The sequence below is a fragment of the Callithrix jacchus genome, chromosome 9 (genome assembly GCF_049354715.1).
Source record: "Callithrix jacchus isolate 240 chromosome 9, calJac240_pri, whole genome shotgun sequence".
NCBI lineage: Eukaryota > Metazoa > Chordata > Mammalia > Primates > Cebidae > Callithrix > Callithrix jacchus.
The window spans coordinates 17,864,094-17,888,753 of record NC_133510.1 but is presented as its reverse complement, the minus strand read 5'-3'; the positions used below and the strand labels follow the sequence as shown (position 1 = coordinate 17,888,753).

Genomic DNA, 24,660 nt, shown 5'->3' with positions numbered 1-24,660 from the left:
ATTATTTTTAAAATCAATCGTGATGTAACAAGTGCAATTATTATTTTTTCCTCTTACAGAGTATTTCTGAAGAAATGTTTTATCAACTTAGTAACATGCTTCCCCAGATCTTCCGAGTATCATCAACACTCACTCTGACATCCAAGCACTAAACCCTTATAGACTGACATGCTGGCAGAAGATGATTCTTAACTCTCCAGAAATTTGTGCTGTGTTGGGATTCTTTCAAGCAAAAGATTTCCAGAAAGAGAACCTACAATCAAGCCACAAATCAAGATATATATCTGTTAAACCATTCCAAAAATTTATATACTGCACAAACTAGTGATCAACCACTAACTAAAACATTTTTTTTTTTTCTGAGATGGAGTTTTGCTCTTGCTGCCCAGGCTAGAGTGCAATGGCACCATCTTGGCTCACTGCAACCTCCGCCTCCCCGGTTCAAGTGATTCTGCCTCTGCCTTCTGAGCAGCAGGGATTACAGGCATGCACCACCACACCTGGCTAATTTTGTATTTTTAGTTGAGATGGGGTTTCTCCATGTTCGTCAGGCTGGTCTTGAACTCCCAACCTCAAGGTGATCCACTGGCTTCAGCCTCCCAAAGTGCTGGGATTACAAGTCATGAGCCGCTGCACCCAGCCAAACATTTATTCTTAAAGTCTTTTTATGAATTTCTCTTTTTTTCTTCTCTGTGTTACCTGTGAATATTGGTAAGTTAAAACTTTTTATTTATCACACATGGACATTTGCTGAAGGAAACGATTATATTTACGTGGACAGATTTGACTTTTTCAAAAGGCTTGACTCATATCAAGTGCGAACCTTAATTAAACATGAATCTTCCTTTTACTTTATTTGCCAAAACAAAATTTAAAAGCACTGAAATATACATTGCAAGTACAAATTTCCTGTGAAAATCTTTTTATAGAAGCACAAATGTATGAGACAAATGTGCTTTTTCTTTTAAATTTTCCTGTCTCAGAACCCTCCTTTAATCTCCTGTTTCTAAGGATGTACAAGTTAGAGTCAGAAAACATTTCGGATTTTTTACCTCTCTCATCCTCCTCTGTGACCTTGCACTTACATATTAATAACATTTCATGGACTGTGAAAATAGTGTTCTTTTTTGCAAGCTTGATGTCAAGTTAGTCTCAGCACCTGGCAATATTTTAGTGCTCATCAACATTGTGACAATCAGACAATGAAGATCATTTTTGTTTTTCTGTCCTCCCTGCGTTCTCAGCTTGCTTAACCATTCCTCTGCCTCTTGCAATTCTTTGCTAATAAATGTGTCCCCACTTCTGCCTGTTCTGTTTCCCCTCCTTTTCCATTGTTTTTCCTTATGGTACTCCTTTCTCAGATGCTGCGTATCATGTGTTTGTCCCCTCTATAACATATTTGCTATGAGTAGTGACTCCATTAAAGGCATTTACAAAAGCACACAGGTGTTTAGGAAAGCAATAGTTTCATAATTCCGAGTTGCGTGGCTAAATGGAGGGCATTTGGGTCATAAGATGGCATGTCTTGGTGATAAGAAACAAAAAGCCCTCATTAGTATGCCTAAATGTAATAAACTGTTGGCAAACAGAATGCTTTCCTGTAACAGAATGTCTTAATTTTCTACTCAAGGAAAAGGTGTATCCAGGTGACAACAGCAAAGACAACCCTAAGAACACCCACTCCAGCAGTATGTCCATTGGACAGTAAAACTCTGCAAATTATTTGTCCAGGAGCCTGGCGATTCTGCCAACAAGACAGGTGTTTGCCCTTTGAGCCTATGCAGTTATCTTGGAGAAATTGTCTTTCAGGTGCCACTGTTAACCACTGAGACTGATTCTAATGCAAAGCAGGGAAGACAGAGGGAGAAACCAGGAGAGTGGCAGGTCAGTGTCAGAAGCTGTTTTTGTTTATACAGTGACAGGTCGAGTTGGAACTGGATCAATTAAAGGCACCTGAAAACAGGCATTGAGAATCTTTCTGCAGAATTATGTAACGAATCTACAGGTACAGCCAACAGCCTGAAGGGTGCAGCCCAGGTAGCAGAATGGAGGAGCAAAGCTTCATTCGTGGAGGTTTGTTGAATGCTGCTGCCCAACTCTTCCTTTGTCGCCTCTAAGCTATTCTACTGAATTACTTATAAACTTGTGGCTTTAACTGAGGGCTGTGTAAACATGCTATTTCACCTATAAAATCATGATAAATTTATCAAATTTTTCAATTTGAAATTGATAATGAAAATTCATCACGTTTTCACTTGAAGCTGTGTTATAGAAGCAGTAAAATTGGAAAAATCATGCTTATGGTGTTACATTACCACTGATGAAAACACATCAGGCTAATAATAAATACGTAATTAATGCACTTAAATCATGGGGATTTTAGTGCTGCAGTAATTGAGGAGTCTGGAATTTTGTATTTGGACCAAGAATAATGAGATTAGGATCTTTTTCTGAGTGTTCTAAAGTGCTTCTTGGAGGGGAGTGGTTTCAAGCACTTCATGGAGGATGTGAAGAAGATACCTTAGGCTGATACAGCATTCTAGGTACAAGTGGCACTTTGTGTCTAAGGGTTCTGCATTCACGGATTCAACCAACTGTGGATCAAAAATATTCTAAAAAAAGAAAAAATAGTACAGCAATAAGAATCATTTTAAAAATACAATATAACATCTGTTTACACGGCATTTGAATTGTATTTGGCATAAGTAATGTACGGATGAATTAAGTATATGGGAGAATATGTGTAGGTTATATGCAACTACTACCCCATTTTATATAAAAGACTTGAACATCCAGGGATTTTGGGATTGGCAGGGGATCTGGAATCAGTCTCCTGCAGAAAGCAAGGGACGACTGAGTAAGGTACAGACAGCAGAAATAGAATGGAGGCAGTGGTAAATGGCCAATAAGTTGAGAGGAACTGATCACAAGAGTCTCTGAAGATGGTGAGATTAGCACAAACACTGACATTGGTGAGGATTGTGAGTTAGAAGTTTTCTATTTGTGTAAACAGTTACATATTCCTAAATGGCCCTCAAGGCCTTAAAAGTGTGCCTTGGAAATCAGGCAAAGGCACTGAACCTGAGGTCTCCGTTCTGTACTGCTCTTTCCCTCCCTTCCCCCATTTCTGCTCTCAAAGCACCACACAAGCAAAGCCATTGATCTAGAAGTGTGGCACCAGCTGTTTCTCAGCATGGCAGTGTGACCAGAATGGAAGACATGCATGAAAGGGAATTTCAGCGGGAAGAAGCAGCTTGCCTGGGAGTTGGCAGATCTCTTATTGGCACAATACACACCATCATTTGTGTCACTTCCGTTGGATCCTGGCTAATTCTCACAGGAAGAAAACATGTTTCGCCAAAGAAAGATGAAGTCACAGAAACATTTCTTTTCTAGAAGCTCTAAGAGAGATTTCACAGAAAATGTGCAGAAAGAACCCACCAAAGTTAGAGACTAGAGCCTCAGGCCTATTTTTCAGTTTCTTTCTTATATTATTTTCTGTTTTTCAGTTTCTAAATGCAAATGGCTGCTTTTCTTGACTAAGTTTTCCCATTTATGTGAAGTTGGACTGATGCTCCATGGGACTAACAAGTATAAAAATCATTATAAATGTCAAACAAAAAGAATACAACACCTATTTGGAAAAAGTACCATGTTTTCAGAACCTTTTAAATTAGTGGTTTTTTATCCTTTAACTATTCAAGAACCTCTTGTTACCATCTTCTCTTCATCCGAAATGTTTTGAGAACGTAAACAATTGGAATTATTTGAGCAATCTTTTTTACTAAATCAAAAACAGGTATGTCTGGAGAGAAGCTTCTGATTAGCAGGTTATACATAGTATCACACTTATCACTGTGCATTCTCATGCATAGTATTACCACGTAAAATACATAGAATTATCATTGTGTAATTCCAGGCAAACTTGCAAAAACAAAACTTTGGTGTTTGACTTAACCTGTGCGACATCATCCAAGTGAAATGTATTTAACATCTTAAAGGATCACTAATTCCAGGGACCTCAAGCTGGGAACCACAACCTTGACCAGAACTATTTACAAGAGGGGATGTTACAAAGGAAAGGTAGAGATCAAGACAACATAAATAGCAGATTGACCCTGAGAATCTCATTCAATAAACAGCAAGTGTTTATTGAGTTTCTTCTATATGCAAAGGCATAGTGCAAGCAAGATTCAGCCTCTAGAAGGTTATACAACTGCTCTGGGACTTGTGAAGACAGAAGACTTGGCAGGCTTTTCTGTAATCTGCGATGCTGATGATCTCTAATGACTAAAATAAAATTTCAGCTAAAGCAGGGGAAAGGAGGAGTAACCTCAGAGGTTACTTGCAGGACCAATATGTGCTTGGAATGTCCTATTCAAATATACACAGCTAAAATTACCATACACTTCGGATCTCTCTTGCTCTTCATTTCCTGTGTTCCTACAAGAAGACAGTTCCAAATATGTTCAAATCGAAGACATATCAGGCTTTCTAATATATCCAAATCTAAGGCTGGCTGAACTTCAGTCCTCATTAGTTGAAGATATCATATTTATGGCATCACCTGTTCACTAAAATTTATTTGTAACTCCGAAATTGTTAAAGACATTTACAAAAGCATACAGTAAGTTACAAAAACAATGGATTCATCACATCAGAGTCATGTAGTTGTTGTAACTGGCCAATAGAATAGAATGCAGGGCCTTTGGCAGCACTTTCAGGTTCCCTGTGGACATGTTCAGAGCACCAAAAAGTTTGAGTAGCCCAAGACATGTTCCTAACTCAGATGGAGCAAGGCGACGCTCTGCTGCCTTGTTTTAGCTTTCATAGTGCAAATAAATGTCCCTTTCATGGGTCTGTTTAGCACCTTTTTTTTTTTTTTTTTTTGCATTGCTTTTTGATGGTGATTTTGTTGTTCGGAGAGGTCCAAGCATAGTGCTGAAGTGCTGTGTAGTGTTCCCAAGTGCAAGAAGGTTGTGATGTGCCTTATGAAGATAACACATGTTTACATTAGCTCTGTCCAGGTATGCAATGTAGTGCTGTTGGTCGAAAGTTCAATGTTAATGAACAGTGATGTGTATTAAATAAGGTGTCTTTCAACAGTAGCCCACATAAAAGAATGTTATATATTGATCAGCTGATGAGAATATTGTGGCCAGAGACTTGCAGGAATCTATTTCCCCTTGGAGCAATGATTTAGTGTTCACTAATTTAGTGTTCACAGCAACTTTATAGAGCAGAACTGCTGTGAACTGTGATGACTGTATGTGTCTTCTCTCACCAGAAAGAGAGTATAAGAGCTATTTGTAGGTATCTTTGGTGCACAGAGAATGAATGCTGGAACACATTACCAAAGAAGCAAACAGATCCTTTCTGGAAATGTTCAGGAATTAAGCTGAAACTCTACTGTCTGTCATGCATTAGGTGTGACATCTGTGGGAGGAGAATGCATTGGTGCATCTCTCCCTCTTTCTCCCTTGCTTTCTACCCTTCTCTCCTTTCCTTTCTTTATAATAAATCCTCATTCCCTATTATCAGCTCATCTGTGCTCAAGAGACTCTACTCTGAACAACACTGTAACATCAGAGATCAGAAGCATGGTCTCTAAAGTTAAACCTGATTCAGATGCTGACTCTCCAGTTTAGTTGCTGTGGCTTGTTACATTGGGCATATTACCTAACCCCTTGAAGCATGTTTCCTCATCTGTAAGCTAGGGAAAATTAATAATAGTATCTACCTCATTTAGTGGTTGGAAGGATTGCATAAGAAAGCACACACTACCTGGCATATAGTCATTCTATAAATATTTGCTGCTATTATCCTTCCTTCATTCCTTCCTGTCTCCTCTTCCTTCCTTTCTTCCTTCCTGTCTGACCTTTCTCCTTCCCTTTCTTCCTTTCATTAGACAGAAGGGATGCTAAGTCATTTAAAACATCGTGTTCTCAAGAAGCTTACAGCCTAACTGAGTTGGTAAGAGAACACATAGTCACTTACAGTACCAGTCAGCATATACTAGAGGTATACAGTCAGTGCAGAATAAAACACACAGAGTGCTGTGGAAGTCAAAATAGAAACATTAGCAATGCGTTGGGCCAAGAGACTTGTTGAGCCCCTTGAGAGCAGACTGCTTAGCTCTGCCTTTCTCTGGCACTGACAGTATCCTCTGAGCCCTCATTCAACAGGTGAAGCACAAATCCTCCTGGCAGATGGGCAGAATGCCACCTGCGCCAGCAATGGCAACAACTTCAGATACAAAGGACAGGCAAGTTAGAATGTCAGGAGGAAGTCACAGGGTATGTGACTAACCCTGTATTTGAGTAGAGCAGGAAGTACTATCATATTTTTATATGAGGTGAACTTACATTTTAGAAATAACAATAGTATGAGGTACTTAAGGAATTTAAAGTCTCCCACCCACATAGCAGCTCAACGAACAACTTGCCCCTGTAATGCCTTCCAACTCTATGACTGTCTTGTCAGCAAGCTGATCAGATGTTTCCTGTGTTGCAGATGAGCGACTGAGGCAGGAGGATTAAATGCTAGGAAGGCATAGAGGAGATGTCCTGGGATGAGAGAAGAGGATCCGAACTCAGAAATCACTAGTCTATTTAGTCTACTTCATGTGTGTGGTGATGGGGATGGGGGAGGGGCACTAGGATAAATAGTTTTTCTTTTTAAAAATCATGTTAGCTATCTCGGCTAGTATAGTGGCCAGGTGCAGTGGCTCACACCTGTAATCCCAGCACGTTAGGAAGTTGAGATGAACAGATCACAAGGTGAAGAGATCGAGACCATTCTGGCCAACATGGTGAAACCCCATCTCTACTAAAAATACAAATATCAGCTGGGCGTGGTGGCACACGCCTGTAGTCCCTACTCCAGAGGCTGAGGCAGGAGAATCACTTGAACCCGGGATGCGGAGGTTGCAGTGAGCTGAGATTGTGCCACTGCACTCCAACCTGGCAACAGAGTGACACTATCTCAAACAAACAAACAAAATCATCTTGGCTATCTTGGCTAGTGTTACACATTGACTCTTCTATCTGAATTTCCTTTTATCGTGAAATACTTCAAAAATAAAAAGAAGTTAGAAAAGTTATAACAAATAACTACTACTTATATTTCTTAAAACTCAAAATGTTGCCACATTTGTTTTAAGCCTCTCTTATCACGTAAAATATCACAGATGCAGGTTCTCTTTACTCCTCTAGCTCTAGTCTCTCCTTGTATCAGCTACTTCTGAGGACCACACCACTCCAAAATTAATGGCTGAAACAATAAGCATTTATTCTTTATGATTCTACAGGGGGTCACCTCAGCAGTTCTGGTTTCGCCTGGGCTCATTTTTGAGTCTTTGGTTAGTGCTGGGTCAGGTAGACCACTCTGATGATCTCGGCTAGACTTTGTCACATGTTTGGGGGTTGACTGGCTGAAGGCTGGAATAGATGACTCTGCTGGAGCAACAGGACTGTTCTTCACTGTGAGTCATCCTCCATGAGGCTAGCCCCGACATGTTTACATAGTGGTAGTAGAGCTGGAAAAGAGAATTGACACACCATCACTTCTACCACATTCTGTCGTTGATTACATCTGGTCACACAGCTATTCCAGACTCAAGAGGTGGGGTAAAGAGACTCCTCACTTCAGTGAGAAGTGCTGAAAAGTCACATTGCAAAGAGCATGGACACAGGATGAGACGAATTGGGAATATTTTTGACTTCAATGTGTCATACTCTCTCAGCAGTAACCACTATCTTGACTTTGTTGTTATTCATTCCTATAGGTTAATGTATAGTTTTCATGCATATCTATAGAGTGTAGCCATAAGATGTATATGATGTTGCATTGAAAGCTTTACCTTCTACATGTCATTCAACATTTGCTTTTTTAATAATCCAATATCATGCTTTTGGGATTTAATCCTACTGATATGCATATAGCTACTTTACTAATTTTGGTTGCAGTATATTTGAAGACTCTGAATTATATGCCCGTAGTCCAACTTACGTATTTATTCATTCTCCTATTTATTGACAGTGAGTTTGCTTTCACTTTTATGTGATTTGATACTGTGCAGCACCAACCACATTCTTGTACATGTATCACTGTGTACATATGTTACAGTTTTTCCATGGTTTATAACTCTGAATAGATTTTCTGGGATTTTATAGTATGGACATCTTAAAATTTAATAAATTCCAATTTAATTCCATAGTTGTACCAAATTTCCCTTCTAATGGCAGCGTATGAACACTCCTTTTTCTCCGTATCTTCATGTGAACTGGGCAGGAACTTTTGGAAATTTTAATTCTTACCATTCTCATATGTATGAAACAGTATCTCATTGCCGTTTTGTTTTGCATTTCCCGGTTAGTGGTGATGTAGAGCAGCCTGGCACATTTGTTGGCCATTTAGATTTCCCTTTTCTTTCTTTTGGTGTTTTTTTTTTTTTAGACAGAGTATTGCTCTGTCACCCAGCACCCAGGCTGGAGTGTAGTGGTGTAGTTTTGGCTCACTGCAACCTCTGCACCCCAGGTTAAAGTGATTCTCGTGCCTCAGCCTCCTGAGTAGCTAGGATTGCAGGCATGCACCACCATGCCCAGCTAATTTTTGTATTTTTAGTAGAGTCAAGGTTTCATCATGTTGACCAGGCTGGTCTTGGACTCTGACCTCAGGTAATCCACCCTTCTTGGCCTCCCAAAGTGCTGGGATTACAGGCATGAGCCACTGTGCTTGGCACAGATTTCCCTTTTCATGAGTTGTCTGTTTGAATCCTTTGTCCATTTTTTTTTCTCTTGAGTTGTTTTCCCTTTTTATATTGAATTTGCAGACATTCTTTCTATATTCCACATATTAAACTTTTTTTTTTTTGAGATGGAGTCTCACCCTGTCACCTAGGCTGGAGTGCAATGGCGTAATCTCGGCCCACTGCAACCTCCACCTCCCAGGTTCAAACGATTCTTCTGTCTCAGCCTCCAGAGTAGCTGGAATTACAGGCACCCGCCACCACGCCCATCTATTTTTTGTATTTTTAGTACAGACGGGATTTCACCATGTTGACCAGTCTGGTCTCAAACTCCTAACCTTGTGATCCACCTACCTCGGCCTCCCAAAGCGCTGGGATTACCGGCATGAGCCACCAAGTGCCCAGCCCCAAATATTAAAGTTTTACAAGGTATTTCTGAAAATCTCTCTTTTTCCCCCAGGTTGTGGTTTGTTTGTTTTTTTTTTACTTTTTATTATGTTTTATTTTCACAGAGGTCTTAAATTATAACATAATTTATCCATTTTTTTTTACAGTTTAAGCTTCTTATATCTCACTTGAGATGTTGTTTCTTACCCCCAGGATCATAGCTAAATATTTAGGCCTTTAATCTATCTGAGATTCACTTTTGAATATTGTGAGGTAAGCATCCAATTGTATTAGGGGTATAGAGAGAAACCGGGAGAAGATAATAATAAAATGTGACTAAAAATTTCCCAGAAGTGATGGACATGAATCTTCAGATTCAAGAAGCAGGTTGACATCTAAGCAAAAAAAGAAAAATAAATCTACAGCTAGACCCTTTGTGGTAAAATTGCAGAACACCTAAAACAAAGGTAAATCTTAAAAGTCTCTAAAAATTTGGGAGGCTGAGGCAGGAGGATTGCTTGAACCTGGGAGGCGGAGATTACAGTGAGCCAAGATCGTGCCACTGTACTCCAGCCTGTCAACAGAGCAAGACTCTGTCAGAAACAAAAAAAAAAAAAAAAAAAAAACCAAGGCTCTAAAAGCTTTTTTAAGAATCAAAGAGAGATTTGCATGACGATTTTAAAGACCATAAATTTTTAACAGCCACCGTAAACACCAGAAAATGACTAGGGTTAAGAGAAAATAACTGCCAATTAATAAATTTATAACCAACTAACCTGTCATTTAAGCCCTATCCATCAGTTTCATTACTAAGCTGTGACCTTAAACAAATTATTTTATCTTTTTGAACTTGTTTCTCCATTGAAACAAAACCCAGAGTCTCATAACTGTAGTAAAAATGACCTGGATACAATCTAAAGTAACTTGCCTTGCAAAGAACCAGAAAAGAATCTCAACTCTCAAAAAACAATCAACAGACGCTAATTCTGAGATGACATTTGTTGGGATTATAATACAAATATTTTAAAACAAGTCATTTAAAAAATCCTTTTAAAATTCATTTGAAATGTGTAAAACAATAGAAATTCTTAGCAAAGATATAGATATAAAGAAGAACCAAATGGAAATTTTAGAGATGCAAATACAATCTCCAAAATTTAAAAGAAAAATTCACTGGATAGGATCAGAAGCACAATAAAGATGACAAAGAGAAGAGTCAATGGCTACTGAACTTGGAAATCGATCAATGGAAAATTTCCATGTTGAATACAGAGAGAAAAAAATGAAAAAATGATCTGAACCTTGTTGGCTGTATGGAAGAAACAAAACGTTCTAAATTCATGACATTGGAGTCTCAAAAGAAAAGAAAAGATGTGGTGCTGAGAAAACATACATTTGAAGAAATATTGGCTGAAATTTCTCCAAATTTAGTGAATGATATAAACCTATAAATTCAAGTTCAGTGAACTCCAAACAGAATAAACTCAAGGAAACCCATAAACATCATAAACAAAATACTGAAAACTAAAGGCAAAGAAAATAATCCTGAAGGCCGTCAGAGAGACCCAATGCATTACTTATAAGGAAACACTAATTTGAATGACTGCAGATTTCTCATCCAAACTTGTGAAAGCCAAAAGGAGGTGGAACAATCTTAAAGTGCTAAAAGACTGTCAATCCAGAATTCTGTATCTAAAAGAAGCATCTTTCAGAAATGAAGGGGAAATAAAGATATTCTCGAAGAAAGAAAAACTAAGAGAATTTGTTGCCAGCAGACCTGCTAGAGGAAGTTCTTCAGACAAAAGGAAAATGACTTTCAGGATAAGACTTGGAACGTAGGAATGAAGGAGAAGGACTAGAAATGATAAATGCCTGAGTAAATATAGTATTTTCCTTTTGAGCTCTTTAAAGTATGTTTGATTATTAAAAGCAAAAATTATAACATCCTCTAAGAGGTTTTCAACACATTTATGCAAAGAAAAACTAGAACATAATAGAAAACTATATGGTGACAAGGTTTCTACATTCCACTGAAGTGGTAATATTGAGTTTAAGTAGACTGGGAAATAAAAACCAATATTGTGAGAAAAGAAAGACTGGAACATTCCTGTAAATGAGAGAAGTCTAATAGTATCAATGGGCTATTGGGTCACTACTGCTTCTTCCTTATCTTAGAGAAATTCCAAATGGGAAGTTTGCCTGATGCGCCATCCCTCTCACACAATCCCATAGCTGATCACCGAATCCCCATCCTTCAAATCTGTTCATTTACTTCCATCCCATTGGTGCCTTCATAATCAAGGCCATTAATTCTTGCCTATGTGCCATCCTTTCAACTAGTTTCTCCAACTCCAGTTTTGCCTCTTCTTCTTTCTTAATCTCACCATAATTATCTAAAATTCAAATATTATCATGCTGTGTTCCTGCTTCGAACATGTCAGTTGCTCCTATGTTGCTTTTAAAATAATGAGTGTACTCTTTGGTCTGTCTCCTGATTACCTCTCCAGCCTAATTTCTGGCCACTCCTTCCCCCAAAAAATATTCCCTAGACCAGCATAGTAAATATGTTACTATTTGAGGACCAAATGTTGCCCATTGCAACTACTCAACTCTGTAGCTGTAGTGCAACAGCAACCATAGATAATACGCAAATGGATGAGTGGGATTGTGTTTAAATAAAGCTTTAATTACAAATACAGATGACTTGCTGGACTGGGCTGATGGCGATCCCCTGCTTTAGACAACTAAACTACCTACAAATCTGTGTAGATGACATTTTCTTTCATGTCTTGAGTACTGGACAATCTACTCTCTGAAATATCTCCCTCCTTTATCTGGCTACCTTTGATTCACCACCAGGCCTCAGTTTGGATGCTACACATTTAAGGAACTAAAGAGTCTTTATCCCTATACCACCATTGTTGCACTTACCACACTAATATATTTATTTGTTTATTTGTCTGGCTTTACCTATTTGTCTATAATCTTTTCAAGGGCAGAAACTGCCATGTCTACACTTTAATCCCTAGTGCCTAGCTGAGTACCACTACCAGGCACATAGAGCCCTCAACAAAACTTCTATTTCCCATTGAGTGAGTGGAAGCCCACTAGCCCTCTGGCTGACCCAGCACTAGTCTTAAAACTTCGGGGCTGTCAAAACACTGCCTGACTGTGTAGTTGTATCTCCATGGAAGCCGTGATCTGTTTTGAGCAAGTCATCCCTTTCCTTTGGCCTGGACTTTTCTTCCAGGGCAGTAGAGGTCCAAAATTAAGGACCAACCACTATATCTCTTCTTGGGAAGCACCCATCCTATCCACCTGGCAGCTCAGAGCCCTCAGCTCTGTCTGACCCCACTTCTGACAAGCACTCTCAGCCACTGACTTTAAAAATAAGCCCTGGGGTGGGGGGGGAAATTACTACATCTCTTTCCAAATACTGTTGGAAATGCCAAAAGTGGTGGACAATGAACCATTTGTGGTTAAGGGTGGAGCAACCATTCAGCCAGGCATCCTGGGGACTCTCCGCCTGTTCAGTGTCCTCCCTTTTCAGTGCACCACCAATAAAATGTAAAAGGCACAACGTTCTCTGCCAAGCCATCAGGTAATTAAGCAGCTGAAGTACGTCTAATTCACTCGAGGTCAGCGATATGTCCTGTTCTGAAGTTGTACCAAATCTCAAATAAAGATCCAGACCCTTTCTGCAGGACCTTACAGTCAAATTGAAGAAACAAGACAAGCACATATGAACCATTTAGAAATGAGTAAAAAATGCAGTTTGTTCATTCACTTTTTCAAAGTTATACTCAAGACCGTGCAGGATGCTGTGTTACGGAGATGAAAAAGAAGGGTCTCTTCATTCAAGAAACTGTCATTATACTAAAATTTATGACAAAGTAGGAATACTATGAAAGCAAAGAGGGTTTAAAGTCCAAAGAAATTAACGAAGACTAGTTTTCAGGAAAGTAGGACTTGATACTGATGGAAATGCCATCCTTCTTTCAAAGTGTAAAATTCAGCGGTTTTTAGTGTAGTCACAAAGTTACGTAACCATCACCATGATCTAATTCCAGAACAGATAACACCTTTCTGAATATTTCTGAACAGAGAATTCATGGGATAAAATTGTTTTTCAAGCAGATTACCCTAGCTACAAGAGCAGGAATGATTACGTGCGATACAGAATTGGACATGGAAGCAAGCTAACAAGCTCAGAGGTTTGGGACCCTGGACCAGAATAGGTCACAGTGCCGCCGCCTTTCCATGATATTCTCAACTCAGCCAGGAGGTGAGATAGTGGGATAATTTATTGAAATAATAGGCCAGGCACTGTGGCTCATGCCTGTAATCCCAGCACTTTGGGAGGCCAATGCGGGTGGATCACGAGGTCAAGAGATCGAGACCATCCTGGCCGACATGGTGAAACCCCATCTCTACTAAAAATACAAAAATTAGCTGGGCATGGTGGTGTGCACCAGTAGTCCCAGCTCCTCGAGAGGATGAGGCAGGAGAATTGCTTGAACGCGGGAGGCGGAAGTTGCACTGAGCCGAGATCACGCCACTGCACTCCAGCCTGGCACCTGGCGACAGAGCAAGACTCTGTCTCAAAAACTAAAACTAAAAATAAATAATCTGCATATTTTTCTCCTTGTATTTTTCCTCCCTCATGCCAAGAGCATGTCCAGACATTTGTGCTCTCTATCCTAAGCAGTATTGGAAGCTAAGCTAAAATCCTTTTCTGACGTCTCTTTTGGGAATTCTGAATTCAGTATTGGGATTACATTGGGGAAGGGGAGAAAAGGGACTATTTGGGAGCAGTGGAAGCTGAAGCTGAGAGAGCAGAGATTCCCCAAGACTGGTTGTATATCACAGGGTTGATAGCACAGATTCTGGTGCTTGACTCTCTGGAATTGAGCCTTGACTGTGGGCATGTCACTTAACTTCTCTCTCTCTGGGTTTCTTTGAAAGGGGGATAATGTGAATCAATGATCTTGTTCTGAGGATTAAATGAATGAACATACAAGAAATACTTATACCACTGTCTGTCATAAGGAGAGCTATATAAGTGTTTGCTTGTTATGATTAATAACAGAAGACTGGGCATGGTGGCTAACACCTGTAATCCCAACACTTTGGGAGGCCAAAGTGGTCAGACCACGAAGTCGGGAGTTCAAAAACAGCCTGACCAACATGATAAAATCCCATCTCTACTAAAATACAAAAGAAGTTAGCCCAGTGTGGTGGCATGTGCCTATTATCCCAGCTACTCAGGAGGCTAAGGCAGGAGAGTTGCTTGAACCTGGGGGTGCAGAAGTTGTAGTGGCTGAGATCGTGCTTCTGCACTCCAGCCTGGGCAACAGAGTGAGACTCTGTCTCAAAAATAAAAACTAAAAAATAAATTAATGAGAGAAAAATAAATCATTGGTACAGGGTAGTGGAGTGTTGTCCTGTAAGGACTATTGGGTGGAAACAACGGTAGGAAAAGATTTAGGAGTAATGACGAAGAAAAACCTGAAAAATAGAGGGAATATTAAGGATACAAGACTTTTAAAAATTAATTTTATTGACAAAAATTATGCTATTTATGGTATACAAATGTTTTGATAGATGTATGGTGTAAATGCTAAATCAAGCGAATTAATATATTCATTACCTCATATACTTATTTTTGTCATAAGACCATTTAAAATGGATTCTGTTAGCTATTTTCAAGTATGCAATATATTTTTATTAACTGTAGCCTCCATGCTGTACAGTAGATCTCCTGAACTTATTCTTCTAATTGAACATCTGCCTAATTCTCCCCCTCATTTCTCCAACATCTGCCTAATTCTTCCCCCTCACCAGCCCTAGGTAACCACCATTCTACTCTCTGCATCTATGAGTTCTACTTTTTAAGGTTCCACATATGAATGACCTCATGCAGTATTTGCCTTTCGGTGCTTTGCTTATTTCACTCAGCATAATGTCCTCCAGTTTCATCCATGTCATCACAAATGCAACAATTTTTTAATCTATGTTAAGGCTGAATAGCATTCCATTGTGAATACAGAAATATACATTCCTATATTCCTCACAATTCTATGTTAAGGCTGAATAGCATTCCATTGTGAATGAATATAGGAATATATATTCTTATATTCCTTGAATTTTATTGTGTGCAAGGATTCTCTTTTCTCCACATCTTTACCAACCCTTGTTATCCTATCTTTTCGAAAATAGACATCGCAATAGGTGTCAGGTGACATCTCATTGTCATTTCAATTTGCATTTCCCTGATGATTAATGATGTTGCGCATTTTTTTATATACTCAGCCATTTGTATGTCTTACGTATTTTTTTTTAGAAAAAGCTGCTCAAGTCCTTTTAAAATTAGGTTACATGTGTTCTTGTTATCTCGTTGTTTGAGTTTATGGAATATTTTGGATATTAACTCCCTATCAGGTATGTGATCCCCAAATATTTTCTCCCATTCTGTATATTGTTTCTTTAGTTTGTTGTTGATTTTTCCTGTGCTGCGAGTAAGCCTTTAGTTTGATGAAAGCCTGTTTGTCTATTTTTGCTTCTGTTGCCTGCACTTTTGGGGTCATATCCATAAAATCTTTGCTAGATCATTGTCAAGAAGTTTTTGGGTCTTACATTCAAGCATTGAATCCATTTCAAGTTGATTTTTATATATGGGGTGAGATAGGGGTTCAATTTCATTCTTTTGCATGTGGATATTAGGTTTTCCCCAACAGCATTTTGTGCATAGACTGTTCTTTCTGGGCTGTATGTTCTTGGCAACTTTGTGGACAATTCGTTCATTGTAAATCCATGAATTTATTCCTGGGCTCTCTGTTCTGTTCCATTGGTCGATAATGTCTATCTTTGTAGCAATACCATGTTTTTTTCTTTACTATGACTTTATAGTAGATTTTGAGATCAAGTCGTGTGATTCCTCCAGCTTTGTTCCTTCTGCTCAATCAAAACTGCTTTGATTATTCATGGTCTTTTGTGTTTCCATATAAGTTTTAGAATTTTTTGTTTCTGTTTCTATGGGGAATGCCCTGGAATTTTGACAGGGATTGCACTGAGTCTTAGATCACTTTGGGTAGTACAAACTTCTTAACAATATTAATTCTTCTAATCCATGAACACAGGATATCTTTTCATTTATTTATGTCTTCTTAAATTTCTTTCACCAATATTTTATAGTTTTCACCGTACAGATCTTTCACCTGTTTGACTAAATTTATGCCTAAGTAATTTTTTATATTATATATATCTTGACATTATTGTAAATAAAATTATTTTCTTGGTTTCTTTTTTGGATAATAGTGTGTAGAAATGCTACTTTTTTAAATATTGATTTTGATTCCCACAACTTTAAATCATTTATAAATAATCACTAATAAGTCCTAAGTCTTTTGGTGGAGTTTTTAGGGTTTTCTACGTATGAGATCGTGTCATCTGCAAATAGAAACAGTTTAGTTTCTTAGAATGAAAAGATCAAGGCAGATAACTATTTAGAACTAATAAAGGACAGGAAAGTAAAAACAGGCGATAATAAATATGGATAGAGAAATAAATTATTTTATAGACAATAGATAGGGAAATTGATATGAAATAGAGATTGAGAAGTAAATATATCACACAATGAAAACATAATAGAGATAAAAAATAGTGGCAAAAATGAGCTGATAAAACTGGGAGAGATCAACTAACACAGATAGATGAAAAGCTCAGAATTATATATAAAAAAATAGTGTCAATTGCTAAATGGAAAAAAGTCATAATGGGAAGGCAAAAGGGAGGGAGGAGACAAGAACTGGGTCAGGGGGATTAAATGGCTTCAGTCTGTGGGATGGAGGAGACTGCTGTCCTAGCCCCTGCCCCTTCCTCTCGGCTCACCCCACCCCCACTAGCTCAGCGCTGTCTTCTCCAAATTCTAGACCTTGTTGTCCTCTTCCTTCAGTTAGGAGCTCTCTGTTCTCTATTCTGAACAGTTCAGAAACCTGTTTTCTTCTGTCTGGTTTTCTAATGGTTTTGTGTATGCAATTCTTTGTCTTTATTCCAGAAGACTGTGTCTCCAATGAGAGTGGACCTCCCACTCCACTCTTAGTATCCTACTCAGTGTGAGGCTAAGAGAAAATGTGTCATGAGACAGTCCTGGTATAGAAATTGGGCCAGTAAGGGCACAGCAATCTCCAAATACCACTGTCATTACTTGTAGATCATCACCAATCACTCCTGGAAGGGTCCTCTCTAAAAGCATAAAATAGCAGAAACTTGTCCAGCCTGCCTTGGCACAGAAAAAAATACATATGCAGTATCTGAAATATATTCCCCTCTGTGCTTCTTAAGGGCCAGACCTCTGTAACCTTGTATTTTTCTCCAAATAATTGGTCTCCCCTATAAAACAGTGAGCTCCCAGAGGACACAGACTATGTGGATAGAGTTGCAAAAATGTTACAGAATGATCAGGAGCTTACATTCTGTATCCATCACTTCCAAACATCTGAAAGTTTCTGGCATCTCATAGTTTATGTACTTGGTCCTAAGGACAGAATTTGTGTGGTAAGGAGAAGGGAGATTTTGGTACAATAAAAGAGACATAAGAGTTTCCATGACACATGTTCTGAATATAGGACAGGAACCCTGTTAGGTTCCAGAGAGAGTTCTGGTCATCGTCAAAGGAAACTCCCCCAGACTGATCTAAACCAGTTCCTTTCCTCCTAGACAAGAGGAAGGAAAAGTCCCATTCATAACCACAGAGAAATAAAAATCTTCCTCTCTGATTATATGCAATTTACAACAGAGTATTTCATTTGGTGCCCAAGAACCTGTAATAGCTGGAATTACCCTTGTTCCTCTTCCTCTTTGAAGGGTCAGAGCTTAGAAGTGCTCTGTGATTATGTGCCGGGGATGGCATCTCCATGCCAAACTCGCTCAGCTCTAGTTTTGTGTGTGTGTGTGTGTGTGTGTGTGTGTGTGTGTGTGTCTCCCACAGCTAAAATTTTCCCATCTCCTTGCACTGTTTTTCAATTCATAAGTAATGAATTCAAAAAGCATCTTGCCCATCCTTTTTGGGGAAAGGGAAGGAAGAAGGAGAGAAGAAAGAAAGGAAGGAAGGGAGAAGAGAAAGAACCATGCCCGCATCCCACAACGTCACATATGGAATAAGATCTTCAGAATGAACAAAGCAGAACAACTGAAGTGGGGTGAGTTGTGATACACCTATGGTTATTGTGGCCCAGAAGCTGAGAACCTGGAATGACAGACTCCCTAGATGGTGAAGGTGAATGCTGCCACATGGAGATGTGTTGTGCCGGGTTCTACCCAGGAGTTTTGCAACAGAAGACCCAGATAGGATGGGACACAATATGAAATATTAGAAACTGTAACTCTGGTGGTGCAAACTTAAGTTTTGTGAGCCATGTGGTTTCTGTTACAACCACTCCACCTTGCCATTGTACTGCAAAAGCAGACATAAGCAATACATAAACAAATAAACGTAGCTATGGTGCAATAAAACTTGATTTACCAACACAGGTAGAAGATCAAACCTGGCTGACAGATCATGGTTTGCTGACCCCTGCTCTGAGTGGTTATAAGGACCTAGTTCTGAAAAATCTTGCAACTTTTAGAGTAACTGCAGAATCAAAAAGGCTGGAGACAGAAAGGAGGAAGAGGAAGAGGCAGTGAATAACTAGAGCCGTTTTTAGAACAGGGATGGCTTGAAGCATCTGGATCTATGGCCTGGGTAAAAATCCTAGTGTGAGTTATTTTGGGGGTAAATTTAGGAAAGCCTCAAGTAGGACTTTGGGTAATTTTAAGGAAAGCTGTTGTGACTAAGAACTGAGAAATATAATGCGGGTCTAAGATAAAAGGACTTGCTACGTGTATTAATTATCTGTTTCTGTGTAACAAGTTTACCCCAAGTTAGTGACTTAAAAATAAACATTTATTATCTCTAATAGTTTCTATGGGTCAGGAATTTCAGACACATAGAAACTATTAGGTAGCCTGGCTCATGGTTTCTCATAAGCAACAGTCAGAGGTTGGCCAGACTGCAGTCTTCTAAAGGCTTGACTGAGCTGCAGGGTCTCTCCTTCACGTGCCTGAGAAGCTGAGTCTGGCTATGGTGAGAGGCCTCAGTTCTTCTCCACATGGGCCTCTCCTTGGGCTGCTTGAGTATCCTCTCAGCATGGTGGCTAGCTTCCCCCAGAGAAGCAATTCAAGCGAACAGGTAGAAGCTTCGATGTCCTTCATCAACAAGCTGTGGAAGTCACATACCATCACTTCTGCCATAACCTACGGTCACAAAACCTATTTCTGATTCAGTGTGAAGGGGGCTAACAAAGGATGTAAATACCAGTAGGTAAGGATCATCAGGACCCATCTTAGAAGCTGGGTACCTAGCACCATACTGTCAAAGAGAGCTAAGAGATGTAGCTCTCAGTATAGCATCTGTCTATTAGGATGGCCTAGGAATTTTTATTAGTTAGAATGTATTTGACTGGAGAAAGGAAAGAACAAAAAAAAAACAATTTAACGTTGCTTAAGCAATGGTGTTTGTTCACTTAAAAAAGAAGCTAGAGGTGGGAGGATTCGGGGTTGGTAAAATCAGCAGCTTGATGATATCAGGCTCTTATTAAATCTTCCTGCAGTTTTCTTGGCTTTTCCTTCTCGGTCACAAGATGGTTGCCACAGCCACATTTCATACTTAGGAAGCTGCTTGTGAAAGCAGAAAGCAGATAGGAATATCTATTGGATAGCCGGCTAACAGTCTTGCCAGAGAAACCTGATATGTGAACATGATGCGAATTCAATCATCTGCAATAGTACACCTGTAACTTTCCTAGAATCAGAGGATCTTAAAGATAATGAAGTCCAGCTTTCAGCTAATGTTTGTGTCCCTTCTGGCATACCCAGGGAAAACAGCTAAGCAACAAGATTTCCTTTCACTGTAGTAAATTAGCGTGGACACCCTACCTATGTGACAGAGCCTTTCAGTCTAAGTACAGAATTATAAGAAATGTAAAAAGTTGAGGCCAAGCTATATGGAGGACAATTCCTGAGCCCCTAACTGGTAACAGGAACTATGCAAGCACAATGGGGGTCTTTTTAAATTTTTTTATTTATTTATTTATTGTTATTTTGTTGTACTTTAGGTTCTGGAGCAGATCATGCAAGATTGTTGCATAGGTACATTCATGGCAATGTGGTTTGTTGCCACCATCCCCCCATCACCTATATCTGACATTTCCCCCCACATTATCCCTTCCCTACCCTCCCTCCCACTATCCCTCCCGTAGCCCCCATAAGTGGACCCTAGTGTGTGATGCTCTGTTCTTTGTGTCCAAGTGTTCTCATTGTTCAACACCCGCCTATGAGTGAGAATGTGGTGTTTGATTTTCTGTTCTTGTGTCCGTTTGCTGAGAATGATGGTTTCCAGGTTCATCCATGTCCCTACAAAGGACACAAATTCATCATTTTTTTATGGCTGCATAGTATTCCATGGTGTATATGTGCCACATTTTCCTTGTCCATCTATCATCAATGGGCATTTGGGTTGGTTCCAGGTATTTACTATTGTAAACAGTTCCACAATGAACATGTGTGTGCATGTGCCTTTATAATAGAATGATTTATAGTCCTTTGGGTATATACCCAGTAGTGGGATTGCTGGGTCAAGTGGAATTTCTATTTCTAGGTCCTTGAGGAATCGCCACACTGTCTTCCACAATGGTTGAACTAATTTACACTCCCACCAACAGTGTAAAAGTGTTCCTGTTTCTCCACATCCTCTCCAACATCTGTTGTCTCCAGATTTTTTAATGATCGCCACTCTAACTGGTGTTAGATGGTATCTCAATGTGGTTTTGATTTGCATTTCTCTGATGACCAGTGATGATGAGCATTTTTTCATATGCTTGTTGGCCTCATGTATGTCTTCTTTTGAAAAGTGTCTGCTCATATCCTTTGCTCACTTTTGGATGGGTTTGCATTTTTTTCTTGTAAATCTGTTTCAGTTCTTTGTAGATTCTGGATATTAACCCTTTGTCAGATGGGTAGATTGCAAAAAGTTTTTCCCATTCTGTTGGTTGCAGGTTCACTCTGATGATTGTTTCTTTTGCTGTACAGAAGCTCTGAAGGTTAATTAGATCCCATTTGTCTATTTTGGCTTTTGTTGCCATTGCTTTTGGTGTTATAGTCATGAAATCCTTGCCATGCCTATGTCCTGAATGGTTTTGCCTAGGTTTTCTTCTAGGGTTTTTAGGGTGTTCGGTCTTATGTTTAAGCCTTTAATCCATGTGGAGTTAATTTTTCTGTAAGGTGTCAGGAAGGGGTCCAGTTTCTGCTTTCTGCACATTGGTAGCCAACTTTCCCAACATCATTTATTAAACAGGGGATCCTTTCCCCATTGCTTGTTTTTGTTTTTGTTTTGACAAACCCATTGTTAGGTTTGTCAAAGATAAGATGGTTGTAGATGTATGGTGGTCCTCCAAAGGCCACTGTTCTGTTCCTTTGGTCTATGTCTCTGTTTTGATACCAGTACCATGCTGTTTTGATTACTGTTGCCTTGTAGTATAGATTGAAGTCTGGCAGCATGATGCCACCAGCTTTGTTCTTTTTGCTTAGAATTGTCTTGCCTATGCAGGCTCTTTTTTGGTTCCCTATGAAGTTTAAAGTGGTTTTTTCCAGTTCTGTGAAGCAGGTCATTGGTAGTTTGATGGGGATAGTGTTAAATCTGTAAATTACTTTGAGCAGTATGGGCATTTTCACAATATAGATTCTTCCTAACCATGAGCATGGAATGTTTTTTCCATCTGTTTCTGTCCTCTTATTTCCTTGAGCAGCGGTTTGCAGTTCTTCTTGAAGAGGTCCTTTATCTCCTTTGTTAGTTGTATTCCTAGGTATTTTCTTCTTCTTGTGGCAATTGTGAATGGGAGTTCACTCTTGATTTTGCTCTCTGTCTGTTATTAGTGTATAAGAATGCTTGTGATTTCTGCACATTGATTATGTATCCTGAGATTTTGCTGAAGTTGCTTATCAGCTTAAAAAGATTTGGGGCTGAGACAATGGGGTCTTCTAAATATACAATCATGTCATCTGCAAATAGAGACAATTTGACTTCCTCCTTTCCTAATCGAATACCCTTTATTTCTTTTTCTTGCCTGATTGCTCTGGCTAGAACTTCCAATACTATATTGAACAAGAGTGGAGAGAGAGGGCATCCTTGTCTAGTGACAGATTTCAAAGGGAATGCTTCCAGTTTTTGCCCATTCAGTATGATATTGGCAGTGGGTTTGTCATAAATTGCTTTTATTATTTTGTAGGTCATTAAGAACTTGCTTTATGTATCTGGGTGCTCCTGTATAGATGCATATATATTTAGGATAGTTAGCTCTTCTTGTTGTATTGATCCTTTCACCATTATGTAGTGTCCTTCTTTGTCTCTTCTGATCTTTGTTGGTTTAAAGTCGATTTTATCAAAGAATAAAATTGCAACCCCTGCTTTTTTTTGCTCTCCATTTGCTTGGTAGGTCTTCTTCCATCCCTTTATTTTGAGTCTGTGTGTGTCTTTGCCTGTGAGATGGGTCTCCTGGATACAGCACACCAATGGGTTTTGACTTTTTACCCAGTTTGCCAGTCTGTGTCTTTTGATTGGGGCATTTAGGCCATTTACATTTAAAGTTAGTATTGTTATGTGTGAATTTGATCCTGCCATTTTGTTACTGGTTGTTTGTTTTGCCCATTGGTCGACACAGTTTCCTCATTGCATCGTTGGTCTTTACCTTTTGGTTAGTTTTTGCAGTGGCTGGCACTGGATGTTTTTTTCTGTCTTTTTAGGGTTTCCTTCAGGAGCTCTTGTAGGGCAGGTCTGGTGGCGATGAAATCTCTCAGTAATTGCTTGTCTGTAAAGGATTTTATTTCTCCTTCACTTATGAAACTTAGTTTGGCTAGATATGAGATTCTGGGTTGAAAGTTCTTTTCTTTACGGATGTTGAATATTGGTTCCCACACTCTTCTGGCTTGTAGGGTTTCTGCTGAGAGATCCGTTGTGAGTCTGATGTGCTTCCCTTTGTGGGTGACCCGAACTTTCTCTCTGGCTGCCCTTAGCATTTTTTCCTTCATTTCAACCCTGGTGAATTGGGGTTGAAATGTGCCTTGGGGTTGCTCTTCTGGAGGAGTATATCTGTGGTGTTCTTTGTATTTCCTGTAGTTGAATGTTGGACTGCTTTGCTAGGTTGGGGAACTCTCCTGGATAATATTTTGAAGAGTGTTTTCCAGCTTGGATTCATTTTCCTTGTCCTCTTCAGGTACACTGATCAAGAGTAGATTAGGTCTTTTCACATAATCCCATATTTCTTGGAGGCTTTGTTCATTTCTTTTCACTCTTTTTTCTCTTTTCTTGCCTTCTCTTTTTATTTCATTGAGTCAATCTTAAATCTCTGTTACCCTTTCTTCTGCTTGATTGATTTGGCTACTGAAATTTGTATATGTTTCAGGAAGTTCCTGTGTTGTTTCTCAGCTCCATCAAGTGGTTTATATTCTTCTCTAGGCTGGTTATTCTAGTTAGCATTTCATCTCATCTTTTTTTAAGGTTCCTAGTTTCTTTGTATTGGGTTAAAATATGTTCTTTTAGCTCAGAGAAGTTTGTTATTACCCATCTTCTGAAGCCTGCTTCTGTCAGCCTGTCAAAAGTGTTTTCTGACCTGTTTTGTTGCTATGCTGGTGAGTCGTTGTGTTCTCTCTGGAGAGAAGAGGCATTCTGGACTTTGATGTTTTTGTCCTTTTTGCGCTGGTTTCTTCCCATCTTCTCTGAGTGGACGTCCTTTCTGTTAAAGTTGGGGTTACTTCTACTGTATGAGGCTTTTTTCTAAAATGCAGGTGTCAATGTGCCACTTGAGACTATCTTTTGTCTGCCTGTGGAAGTGCTGCTGGGCCACCTCAGTCTCAGCCAGGCTGCTGCTTATTCTTCACCTGCTTTCCATACTGGTGGGGTTTACCCTGCCTTTCCAATGGTGGGCTTTTTCCCTCTGCCAAGCTCACTATTCCCGGGGGGAGGATGTGTTAACTGCGAAACTCTCATGGGAGAGGGACTCCGGTTGTTGGATCTTGTGGGGGAGGGGCCTATCTGGTCGTATCCCCTTCCGGGCTTTCAACTCTCCCTTCTGTGGGATGGGCAGTTCCTTTTCGCAAGCTTTCTCAGTATTAGTCCTAATCTCTGCCCTGGTCTGCACTAGCAAGGCACCGGTCTGGCCAGGGCTGCCGGCCTGGGCTGCCACCCCGGGCTGCCGCCCCAGTCTGCGACTCCCAGTGGTTCTCAGCAAGGCAGCGTTTTCCTGGTCTGTGTGTTGCCGAAATCTCGGAGTGAACTGCTGTATCTGAATCAGAGAACCGAGAAGGTGATGCACCCCCCCCATCCTCCATGCCTGATACACTTTCCAGGTGGGGCAGGGCCCCCTCCTTGCCTCAGCTGGACGCCTTTGGGCTGCTTTCGCTGCCTTTCTTGGGGTTAATCCTGCTGTTCAACC

General features: G+C 39.7%; 2 protein-coding genes across 15 annotated transcripts in view; both read left to right on the top strand.

Annotated features, from left to right (window-relative positions):
* FERRY3 (FERRY endosomal RAB5 effector complex subunit 3) overlaps nucleotides 1–2,394 on the top strand; it is a 41,173-nt gene extending 38,779 nt beyond the window's left edge. For all 14 annotated transcript variants that reach the window (XM_078338491.1, XM_078338493.1, XM_035258393.3 and 11 more), the window contains one exon: nucleotides 60–2,394. In XM_078338491.1, the coding sequence (XP_078194617.1) occupies nucleotides 60–152 (93 nt within the window). In that variant the 3' untranslated portion in view covers nucleotides 153–2,394. The remainder of the gene's footprint in view (nucleotides 1–59) is intronic.
* Nucleotides 56–24,660, top strand: part of FGF6 (fibroblast growth factor 6) — a 65,365-nt gene continuing 40,760 nt past the window's right edge. The window contains exon 1 of the mRNA XM_002752232.7: nucleotides 56–24,660. This exon is cut by the window's right edge and continues 25,068 nt beyond it. The gene's annotated coding sequence lies outside the window, so the exon portion shown is untranslated.